At 39.7% G+C, this 12,006-nt stretch overlaps 1 protein-coding gene across 1 annotated transcript; it reads right to left on the bottom strand.

Moving 5' to 3' along the window:
• Window positions 1-352: 352 nt before the first annotated feature.
• Window positions 353-4,501, bottom strand: LOC123723961 (OX-2 membrane glycoprotein). Its single transcript, XM_045699388.2, has 5 exons — window positions 4,338-4,501; window positions 3,828-4,169; window positions 2,516-2,842; window positions 1,789-1,887; window positions 353-1,568 (listed from the first exon to the last, which is right to left on the bottom strand). The coding sequence occupies exons 1-5, from the start codon at window positions 4,375-4,377 to the stop codon at window positions 1,504-1,506; spliced, it is 873 nt and encodes a 290-aa protein (XP_045555344.1). The 5' UTR covers window positions 4,378-4,501; the 3' UTR covers window positions 353-1,503.
• Window positions 4,502-12,006: the final 7,505 nt, after the last annotated feature.

The raw sequence follows: 12,006 nt of genomic DNA, 5'->3' as shown, positions 1-12,006 counted from the left end.
TTACTGTAAACAGAGCTATAAGAACCTTCCCCTGATTTAAAATTGTGATATTACTGTAAACAAGGAGGAGCTATAACAACCTACCCCTTATTTAAAATGGTGATGTTACTATAAACAGTGCTATAACAACCTACCCCTAACTTTAAATGGTGATATTACTGTAAACAGAGTTATAACAACCTACCCCAGATCTTAAATGGTGATGTTACTGTAAACAGAGCTATAAGAACCTTCCCCGGATTTTAAATCTGGATGTTACTGTAAATAGAGCTTGAAAAACCTACCCTTATTTTAAATTGGTGATGTTAGTGTAAACAAGGTGACAATGGGAAGTTTGTGTTTTTTTAAATACAGCGAATAGTTTAATATCAAAATGGGGTTAACACAATCCATATAAAGAATGTTTCTGAATCTTAATCAACTGAAAACATTGTACAGATCAAGTGAGAATAATAGCCTGATTTATAAACAGTGTCAAATCAAGTGGGGTCAAACACAACAAGCAACATCCATGATCTAAATAAATAACAATAGGAACTCAAACATGAGGATATATCAAACAATCAAAGAGCAAACATTATCATCATTACATTCTAAGGGCTCAAATACATTCACACATTACACTGACATAACATGAAGAAAAACAAAACTACCTGTAGGTCCATAGAATTATAATAACAATACACTGTAAACTTAACTTGAACAAAAGTGCAATCGTATTGAAATGGGTTGAAATAAATTACTAAGTTATTTAGAAGATAAAATAAATAGATAAATCTATTCTACTTGGTGTATGTTATAATAAAGTACATTCAAACAGTAGGTGGTGTTGTCCTAATAGATGAGGTAACCTAGCCTGACGACTCAAACTACATTTTTCAGCTGCTTTGTCGTTCACTACATACTTTAGTCTGAATAAGGTTAGGGTTATTATTGAAGTCGTTGGAGGTGACGAGGGTCATGACGGGCGTTGTACAAACAATGTATTCAGCGATTGGATTGTCTCTAACCAATCAGAGTAAAATCGAATGATGAATTTTCAAACTGCTGTTTTACCCACGGGTGTTCTAGTTCTGACTCAACCCATCGTTACCGGACAAATCAGATGGCCCAGAATGTGTTGGCATTCGGTGAAAGGTTGGGGAGGTATTCAAATCCAGAATCACTGCGAAGAAGAAACTAACGTCCTTGGGCGTGGCGTAACATTTGGCCGGAGCAAGGAGTTTGGGTAGCCAGGCAACAGGTAACCTACCTCACATCACAACACTCACCTACAAGAGGCCATCAATCTCTGAAACCTAAAATGCCACTTCAGTACCTCTAAACAGCATTAACCATATCATGGCTTGTATAATGCATGTGATAATTAGCTTATTTATGACTGCGTAAGAATGACTCAACAAGGTTCAACATCCAGGCTCAGTAACAACAGGTGCTCCAGTCCTCAACAAAAACATCTGTCAGCTACAGTGCATATAAGCACGGTCAGCAACAGACAGATGTTTACACAATGCTCCTAAGAGGGTCCTGCTCGTCTGCTGTGGTTGTCAACACTGCTTGCCTGCAACCTGCCAGATAGAATGTGAAGGTTACTATACTGTACTACAGTGAATCTAAAAGGACGTTCTCCATAAACATTCCTGAGCTCCAAGACATACGCTGTTCACAGTTTATTTGATAAAAGTCAGAACCATATATAGAGTTGATGACTCAATTCATTCCATTTGTCTTACTAAGAATATTCAAATAAAGATATTACATATTACAGATAATCTTGTACGGACTCACCTTTTTTCTTTTGAAGCTCGACACAGCCAAAGATGACTAAAAGGGAAATGATTAGGAATACTGGAATGGCAACAGCCCACGGGGATGTCCTCTTGTCATCTGGAAGATGAAACATGAAATTCCAGTGAGCATGTGTTTGGAGAGACAGCATTTACTCAGAAGAGAAAGGCGAGTAATTTTACATCCTTCCTTTTAAATGCATTCAGTTTGAATAACATGTTGACATCATGTTCTGTCCCATCTATCCAATCATATCATCCATCATGTAGCTTCCCTGAGGGGCTGGAAAGTACCCAGAACTCAACACAACACTTGACTACAGTGTGATTTTAAAAGGGAGTGACTCGTGATGCTTTGCCATGGTAGACAACATTAAACCCAACAGGTGAGATAAGATTACTAACAGCACTAATAGCATCACAACATTAGCCTCTTGGAACCAGCCTGAAATCGCTGCGTTCTGATCTCAGGAAACAGAATGTTGCACTATTGCACGATGATGCTGGTCACAAGGCTTTCACAACATGTCCCTGGGGATGATGTAGCCTGTAAATGGAACGCCAAATTCATGTATCCAAATGTAAATGTTTACTATTAACATCATGAATTTGGCATGCTATTTATAGAGCTAGGGATGATGTTTTCTCATAGTTGTTTTCAAGTTGGACTAATCTGACACGCTAAAAGAGTACGGTTTAGAAGTATATAATAGGTCAACATTACGTACCCTCTTCAACCTCCCTCTCTCCAGGGAGAATAGGAAGCAGGACCCGCTCGTGTCTCTGTGTCCTCATCCCATTGTTTACGATACAGTCCACGTATCCCCCTGAGCCTGGCAACAGTTGGAGGGTGATGTTGCTAATGGCTGTGACAGTTTGGTCTTTGTTAATGACAGTCCAGTTGTTAGGTGTCTTTATGGGTACTGCTGCAGAAATGTTCCATTGGATCCAAGGTGCTGGTTTACCCGTGGCAGAGCAACTGACCACAACTTCCATGTCTGCTTTAGATTCAGTGCTGGGGACTTTTTGCATTGTGGCTCTCACTTCAGATACACCTTTGAATAGATGAAACAGGGAATATTAGATCATATTGATTTTATTGATATCACTTATTTTATCAGGCAGATCAATTAAGAACTGCTTTCAAAATATGTATCATGTTTTCATATATGGTTTGACACCAGCCAATTTTCCTTATTAATTAATGCATGCAGAGTTCATGGTCTTTCTGAAAGTTTTGGGTTTCAGACATTGTTTTAAATCCTGCCAGTGATGTAACAATGCCAATATGGTGATTTATAGTTGCAGTTAGCTGGTGTTCTATAGCATAGTGTTTCTATTCTCCTAATAAACCCCTAATAAACCTTTACACCGCCCATACTGTATTATTCAGATATCATGCTTTAGCAAATGTCCTGCTGTAAAAAGGGTGACTAAAGGATTATTCTATATTTGGCGAAGCACCAGATGTAAGGACCTTTATATTACCTGTATTGGTTTTGCTTATAAATGTATTAGTGAAGCATCTACAGTGCATTCGGAAAGTATTCAGACTGCTTCCCTTTTTCCAAATGTTGTTATGTTCCAGATTTATTCTTAAACGGAGTAAATAAAAAAAGTTCATCAAATCTACACACAATACCCCATAATGACAAAGCAAAAACATGTTTAGACATTTTTGCAAATCTTTATTTTTTTTAAATCCATTTTAGGCTGTGACGTAACAAAATGTGCAAAAAGTCAAGGGGTCTGAATACTTTCCGAATGTACTGAAGGTATTCCTTATGAAGTCTTTATGAATGCTCGATAAGAGGATACCCCCAGTGACTTTCACTTCTATTCCAGTACCAGCACACCTGATTCAACTAGGTCTAATCCTGGGCTGGATAATTAGTTGACCTGATGTGCTTGTTTGTACCTGTGCTGATTTACGATTATTATTTTGAGTTACAATATCACTAACATTAAAATATAACTTCAACTGAATAGAGAACAATAGAGGTAAGCCCTAAAACTGTTGTTATTCAGTGCATTAAATACCTTGAACTGTAAGACACGTCTGCTTGCGTCTTGATCCACTCGGGTAAACATTGAAGGAACAAATATAGCAGGCTTCGTCCGCCCATGTTACATTCTTCACGGTAATGGACGTCGAGTTGAGAGATGCCTCCGTGAAAACCACCTTGCCTCGGTGCGGGTCTATGATTTGAGCTCCAAACCGCTTGCTGTAGGTGGCCAGATTCTCCACCGAGTCGTCTTTGAACAGCCTCTGCCAGGTGACTTGCAGCACACCTGTCGAGTCCGCATGGGTGCAGGTATATGATGCGTCGGCATTGAAGTCAACCCTGGTGTCTCCTCTAGCTACGACGTTGACAGAGACCGCTACAAAAGGAAGAAGGAATGTTAACAGGTAAATAAATAAAACAAGTTTAGCCTACATACAATATAATCAATTACCTGTCAAACTTGGTAAATGTTGCTAACCTAACCTATATTATCTTATATGAGCAGAATCAACCCCAAGTCAGAAAGCCATGGAAAACAATTTACCTTCAGAGAGCAGGCATAAGAGAATGAGAAAAGTATTCATTCTCAGCTGGTGAATGTTGACTAAAGCTCATGGTTTTGTTTCTCACGTTGTACCATAATATATTGCTTCGTTAGTTGCACGTGAAGTGAGTCAGATTCACCGAAAGTGAAAGAATGTTTTTGGAAATCCCTTATTGTTGAGGGGGTATAGATTAGCCTAGTTCCCCAGTGGTTCCCGGCCGTAGCCAATTACAATGTGACATCTACTGTAAAATACATGACAAAGAAGGAACTGTTAGTTCTTGATTTTTTGTGGCTCACGTTAGGCTGAAGCTGAAAGACGTCATAGCAACAAAATAAACGCTGAAATGGGAAATGTATTTATTTTGACATTAAAAAAAAATTGGTTCACATGCTTTGTGCCGAACTAAACTACAATTTCGAGGCCACCACATCAAAGGCATCGAAAGGCCACTGTAACCACAGTAAGTTCCAAACCAATTGGCTGCTAGTGCTCCACCCCAGAAACTAAACACGCCTACACTTGATGAACATAGCATAGCATACATTTCAGTCAATCTACTGTACCAGTCAAAAGTCTGGACACACCTACTCATTCAAGAGTTTTTCATTATTTTGACTAGTTTCTACATTTTAGAATAATAGTGAAGACCTCAACTATGAAATAACACATATGGAATCATGTAGTAACCATAAGTGTTAAACAAATCAAAATATATTTGACATTTTTCTTAGTAGCCATCCTTTTGCCTTTGACAGCTTTGCACACTCTTGGCATTCTCTCAACCAGCTTCACCTGGAATGCTTTTCCAACAGTCTTGAAGGAGTTCCCACATATGCTGAGCACTTGTTGGTTGCTTTTCCTTCACTCTGCGGACCAACTAATCCCAAACCATCTCCATTGGGTTGAGGTTGGGTGATTGTGGAGGCCATCTGATGCAGCACTCCATCACTCTCCTTCTTGGTCAAACAGCCTTTACACAGCCTGGAGGTGTGTTGGGTCATTATCCTGTTGAAAAACAAATGATAGTCCCACTAAGTGCCAACCAGATGGGATGGCATATCGCAGCAGAATGCTGCGGTAGCCATGCTTGTTAAGTGTGCCTTGAATTCTAAATAAATCACAGACAGTGTCACCAGCAAAGCACCCCCACACCTCCACCTCCATGCTTCACGGTGGGAACCACACATGCAGAGATGATCCTTTCCCCTACTCTGCGTCTCACAAAGATACAGTGGTTGGAACCAAAAATCAAAAATTTGGACCCATCAGACCAAAGGACAGATTTCCACCGGTCTAATGTCCATTGATAGTGTTTCTTGGCCCAAGTAAGTCTCTTCTTCTTATTGGTGTCCTTTAGTAGGGGGTTTCTTTGCAGCAATTTGACCATGAAGGCCTGATTCATGCAGTCTCCTCTGAACAGTTGATGTTGAGATGTGTCTGTTATTTGAACTCTGTGAAGCATTTATTTGGGCTGCAATTTCTGAGGCTGTTAACTCTAATGAATTTATCCTCTGCAGCAGAGGTAACTCTGGGTCTTCCTTTCCTGTGGCGGTCCTCGTGAGAGCCAGTTTCATCATAGTGCTTGAGGGTTTTTGTGACTGCACTTGAAGAAACTTTAAAAGTTCTTGAAATGTTCCAGATTGATTGACCTTCATATCTTAAAGTAATGATGGATTGTTGTTTCTCTTTGCTTATTTGAGCCGTTCTTGCCATAATATGGACAAGATATTTGACCAAATAGGGCTATTATCTGTATTCCACACCTACCTTGTCACAAAACAACTGCTTGGCTGAAACGCATTAAGAAGGAAAGAAATTCCCCAAATTAACTTTTAACAAGTGTTAGGGTTCGTTCCTTTCCTCCTTGTCAATCATCATTGGCTCATTGGTGAAATTAGCATTATGACAATATCTTTAATTAAATCATTCAAAAACCTTTATTAATGCAATTGCAGACAGAAGTTGACAATCAGGAACATAGCACGCATGTTTCAGAGTAAGTTCTGCATCAAACAAAAAGTCTCAAGTTGTTTTGTTACACCCTCAGTCTAGCCTGGTGATGTCACTACCTACGTCATTACCTTTTTACCCCTGAGACCAAAATCCTGCCTACCAAGCTATATAAACAATGGCTTTTAGTGTTATCTAAAACTTAGCAGTAAAGGTCCACTCCCCAAAGTTGATTTATTGTGGAATGTTTGACTAGTCTTATCTCCTCCACTCCCCTGCAGAGTTCTGTCTCAGTCACACATTCTCAGAGGGGCCTCTTTATAAGAAAGAGAGAGAGAACTAAAAAACAATTGTGGAATACTAAACCTCTACAATGAATATATATTGTTAATCTGTAGTCTAGGACCCTATAAATCGTCTGAGATTCCCAAAGATTGGAAAGCTGCCGCGGTCATCCCCCTCTTCAAAGGGGGTGACATTCTAGACCCAAACTGCTACAGACCTATATCTATCCTACCCTGTCTTTGTAAGGTCTTCGAAAGCCAAGTTAACAAACAGATTACCGACCATTTCGAATCCCACCGTACCTTTTCCGCTATGCAATCTGGTTTCAGAGCTGGTCATGGGTGCACCTCAGCCACGCTCAAGGTCCTAAACAACATCATAACCGCCTTCGATAAGAGACATTACTGTGCAGCCGTATTCATCGACCTGGCCAAGGCTTTCGACTCTGTCAATCACCACATTCTTATTGGCAGACTCGACAGCCTTGGTTTCTCAAATGATTGCCTCGCCTGGTTCACCAACTACTTCTCTGATAGAGTTCAATGTGTCAAATTGGAGGGCCTGTTGTCCGGACCTCTGGCAGTCTCTATGGGTGTGCCACAGGGTTCAATTCTCGGGCCGACTCTCTTCTCTGTATACATCAATGATGTTGCTCTTGCTGCTGGTGATTCTCTGATCCACCTCTACGCAGACGACACCATTCTGTATACTTCTGGCCCCTCTTTGGACACTGTGTTAACTAACCTCCAGATGAGCATCAATGCCATACAGCTCTCCTTCCGTGGCCTCCAACTGCTCTTAAACGCAGGTAAAACTAAATGCATGCTATTCAATCGATCACTGCCTGCACCTGCTCGCCCGACTCTGACTTAGAATACGTGGACAACTACAAATACCTGGGTGTCTGGTTTGACTGTAAACTCTCCTTCCAGACTCACATCAAGCATCTCCAATCCAAAACTAAATCTAGAATCGGCTTCCTATATCGCAACAAAGCATCCTTCACTCATGCTGCCAAACACACCCTCGTAAAACTGACCATCCTAACGATCCTCGACTTCGGTGATGTCATCTATAAAATAGTCTCCAACACTCTACTCAACAAACTGGATGCAGTCTATCAAAGTGCCATCCGTTTTGTCACCAAAGCCCCATACACTACCCACCATTGCGACCTGTACGCTCTCGTTGGTTGGCCCTCGCTTCATACTCGTCGCCAAACCCACTGGCTACAGGTTATCTACAAGTCTCTGCTAGGTAAGGCCCCGCCTTATCTCAGCTCACTGGTCACCATAGCAGCACCCACTCGTAGCATGCTCTCCAGCAGGTATATCTCACTGGTCACCCCCAACGCCAATTCCTCCTTTGGCCTCCTTTCCTTCCAGTTCTCTGCTGCCAATGACTGGAATGAACTGCAAAAATCTCTGAAGCTGGAGACTCATATCTCCCTCACTAGCTTTAAGCACCAGCTGTCAGAGCAGCTCACAGATCACTGCACCTGTTCATAGCCCATCTGTAAACAGCCCATCTATCTACCTACCTCATCCTCATACTGTATTTATGTATTTATCTTGCTCCTTTGCACCCCAGTATCCCTACTTGCACATTCATCTTCTGCACATCTACCATTCCAGTGTTTAATTGCTATATTGTAATTACTTCGCCACCATGGCCTATTTATTGCCTTAACTTACCTCATTTGCACACACTGTACATAGACTTTTTGTTTTCTTTTGTTCTACTGTATTATTGACTGTTTTTTTTGTTTTTTTCGATGTGTAACTCTGTGTTGTTGTGTGTCGAATTGCTACGCTTTATCTTGGCCAGGTCGCAGTTGCAAATGAGAACTTGTTCTCAACTAGCCTACCTGGTTAAATAAAGGTGGAAAAACAAAAAACAAATTAAGGAGGGAGGGGTCTTAAAACCCCTCCCCTTCTATTAATATAACATAAGCACAATCAATTATTCTTATACATTAAACATTTGTACAGCCCCAATCATGACCCCTAGGTGAACCCTAACAGAAGGCACACTTGTTAATTGAAATGCATTCCAGGTGACTACCTCATGAAGCTGTTTGAGAGAATGTCAAGAGTGTGCAAAGCTGTCAAGGCAAAGGGTGGCAACTTTAAAGAATATAAAATATATTTGATTTTACACTTTTTTGGTTACTGCATGATTCCAAATGTGTCATTTCATAGTTTTGATGTCTTCACTATTATTCTACAATTTATAAAAGAGTAAAAATCAAGAAAAACCCTTGAATGAGTAGGTGTCCAAACTTTTGACTGGTACTGTACATAAAACATTTTACAATGTGGGAAATGACGACTCCGTGTTATGGTAATAAGGTGAGCATTTTATGAGTGAGACATTTTCATGATTTTAAATCTATTCCAGTAGTATGTCTGTCATAGGGGTTTACAGAGTTTTTACTACATGCTTCTCACTTTAAGTGCTGTTATGGTAATTGTGTCAGCAGGAAGTTCCCCGATTCTCCTCCTGGTGGTTGCTGGTCTCCATTGTTAATCTAGTTTTAGGGGTTGTGGGCTTTTCTCTTCCTAGGAGATGTGTAGTGACTGACTGTGTCTGAATGTCATAGCAAAAGGGGAAGTCCACTGCCCCAGTGGGTAGAAGACAGGAGTTGCATTACACAAGTGAACTGAAAGCTCTTTAGATACTTATGTGACTTCATTAATTGAAGGTGATGTTAACATCTCGTTAGTATAACCAGTGGTGTAAAATACTATCATGTACTACTTAGTAGTTTTTTGGCTTATCTGTACTTTACTTCAGTATTTATTTTTTGGACAACTTTTACTCCACTACATTACTAAATAAAATAAGGTACTTTTTACTCCCATACATTGTCCCTAACACCCAAAAGTACTCGTTATATTTTGAATGTTTAGCAGGACAGAAAATGGTCCAATTCTCGAGAATATCTGACAGACTCACGAAAAACATATTTTGTTTGTAAATGTTGTCTGATTTGCTTAATATAAGGAATTAGAAATTATTTATACTTTCATTTTTGCTACTTAAGTATATTTTAGCAATTACTTTTACTTTTGATACTTTTATTTTTTTAACCTTTGTTTAACTAGGCAAGTCCGTTAAGAACAAATTCTTATTTACAATGACAGCCTACCGGGGAACAGTGGGTTAAGTAGTTGCCTTGTTCAGGGGTAGAAGGACAGATTTTTACCTTGTCAGCTCAGGGATTCAATCTAGCAACCTTTCGGTTACTGGCCCAACGCTCTAACCACTAGGCTACCTGCTGCCCCACTTAATTATATTTAAATTCAAATACTTTTAGACTTCTACACGAGTAGTATTTTACTGGTTGACTTTTCCTTTTACTTTAGTAATTTTTTGTTAAGGTATCGTTACTTTTACTCAAGTATGACAATTGGGCCCATCACTGAGTAATATAGTTAGTTTTATTCTCATAATTGGGTTATAATTGTAATGGTACATTTTATTACATCATAAACTGCATGTCTATTAAAGTATATAATCCCATCATTCTGTAATTTTACAATTTACAATCTAGCTAGGAGTAACCTTAAGGGTGGCAGGTAGCCTAGTGGTTAAGAGCATTAGGCCAATAACCGAAAGGTTGCTGGTTTGAGTCCCTGAGCCCACTCCAGGGTCGCCATCAATAATGGCTGATCTCCGAGGGTGTCTTGGGAGTGGCCCAAGAGAAGGTCTGAGTCATGGTTACTGTAGAAAGGAATAAAATGAAAGAGGATCCACTACTGGAGGGTTATTACAATACTCTGGGCCAGTCTCTGTGGCCTTGGTAGTAACTGAATCCAATTCCAGGAAAGGAGAGCAGTCAAAATGATACTTACAGTAGACACTCATTATCAGTAATCACTGTACACTTTGATATCCTGTGATTGTATAAAGGGTATTGGAATGTGTACTAAGAGTTATCTGATAAAACTGAAAGTAGCCTAGTTTAGAGAGGCGGGCCAGTAACCAGAAGGTTGCCGGTGCAAATCCCATGCCAGACGGGAGAAACTTCTCCAGGGCTACTGTACTGCAGTGTGTACAGTGTCACAACATTGTAGGGGCAAATTGTGTACGTATGTAGTTTTGATAAAAAACCCTGACAGGGGAATAAAGGTGTGTTGAGTAAAAAGGTGTGTTCTAATCCGAACCAAACATGTTCATTATATCTTGGGAAGTACCTGCCTCATATTCTGGTTGGCAGGTGTGTTCTTATGTTACTGTGGTGACATTGATACATGTGAACCTGTCTCACTCAACCAGAGGATGATTCCAGCTGCATCTCAACACTGATGTATCTAATGTACATAACAACAGACAGTGAAAAGACAAAGATGATAACATTTTCTGAAACACATATTTCTTAACAATTGATGTAGTCTAGAGTACAGAATAGACTATATAAGGTCTGTTACAAACACAACGGTAAAAAATCTAAAGTATGGAGAGAATTCAGTATAGTCAGGTGATGCAAGGATCTTACACAAATATAAAGCCTTCTCATATGTCATCAGAAAGGACACTTTTCTGGAATTTTTACTTCAGAAATGTTGCATCACTGCACTGTGACTAAGTCCTTTTTCAAATGCAGCACAGCAACACCTAGTGGAACTGCAGTTTTATTTTCCTTTTTGTTTCTTAAAAAAACCATAGGAATTTAAATGAAGGATTTTAATAATGCATGTTGCTGTGGAGGTGACAGACACTCATGGCCTATCTCTACTGTTCAGCAACACTAAAACCAGAGGGAGCCATAGTAATACTATGGTTCCTACTGGTGCTACATACATACACACATGCATACACAGTACTAGTCAAAAGTCTGGACACACTTACTCATGAGGGTTTTTATTTTTACTATTTGTAAATTGTAGAATAATAGTGAAGACATCAACTATGAAATAACACATATGGAATCATGTAGTTTTTATTTAACTAGGCAAGTCAGTTCAGAACAAATTCTTATTTTCATTGACGGTCTAGGAACAGTGGGTTAACTGCCTTGTTCAGGGGCAGAACGATAGATTTTTACCTTGTCAGCTCGGGGATTCGATCTTGCAACCTTTCAGTTACTAGTCCAATGCTCTAACCACCAAAAAACTGTTAAACAAATCAAAATATATGAGATTCTTCAAAGTAGCCACCATTTACCTTGATTACAGCTTTGCACACTCTTGGCATTCTCTCAACCAGCTTCATGAGGTGTGCTCATGAGGTGTGCCTTAGCTTGCTAGCTAGCCACCGGAGTACAACACAACGAGATGCAACAATTTATGTTTTTTTTCTGTCAATAAAGACGTTTTGCTTGTGATGTGATTGATCTGAAGCCAAATACACACTCGCTTCCCTTGACATTTTTTTTAATGTATTTTTTATTTTGGTGCACCTGGACGATTCACAGCTGAACGATTG

Source organism: Salmo salar, chromosome 16 (genome assembly GCF_965601325.2).
Source record: "Salmo salar chromosome 16, fSalSal1, whole genome shotgun sequence".
Classification (NCBI taxonomy): Eukaryota; Metazoa; Chordata; class Actinopteri; order Salmoniformes; family Salmonidae; genus Salmo; species Salmo salar.
Note: the sequence above shows the minus strand (reverse complement) of the source record. Positions and strands in the feature narration are given on the sequence as shown.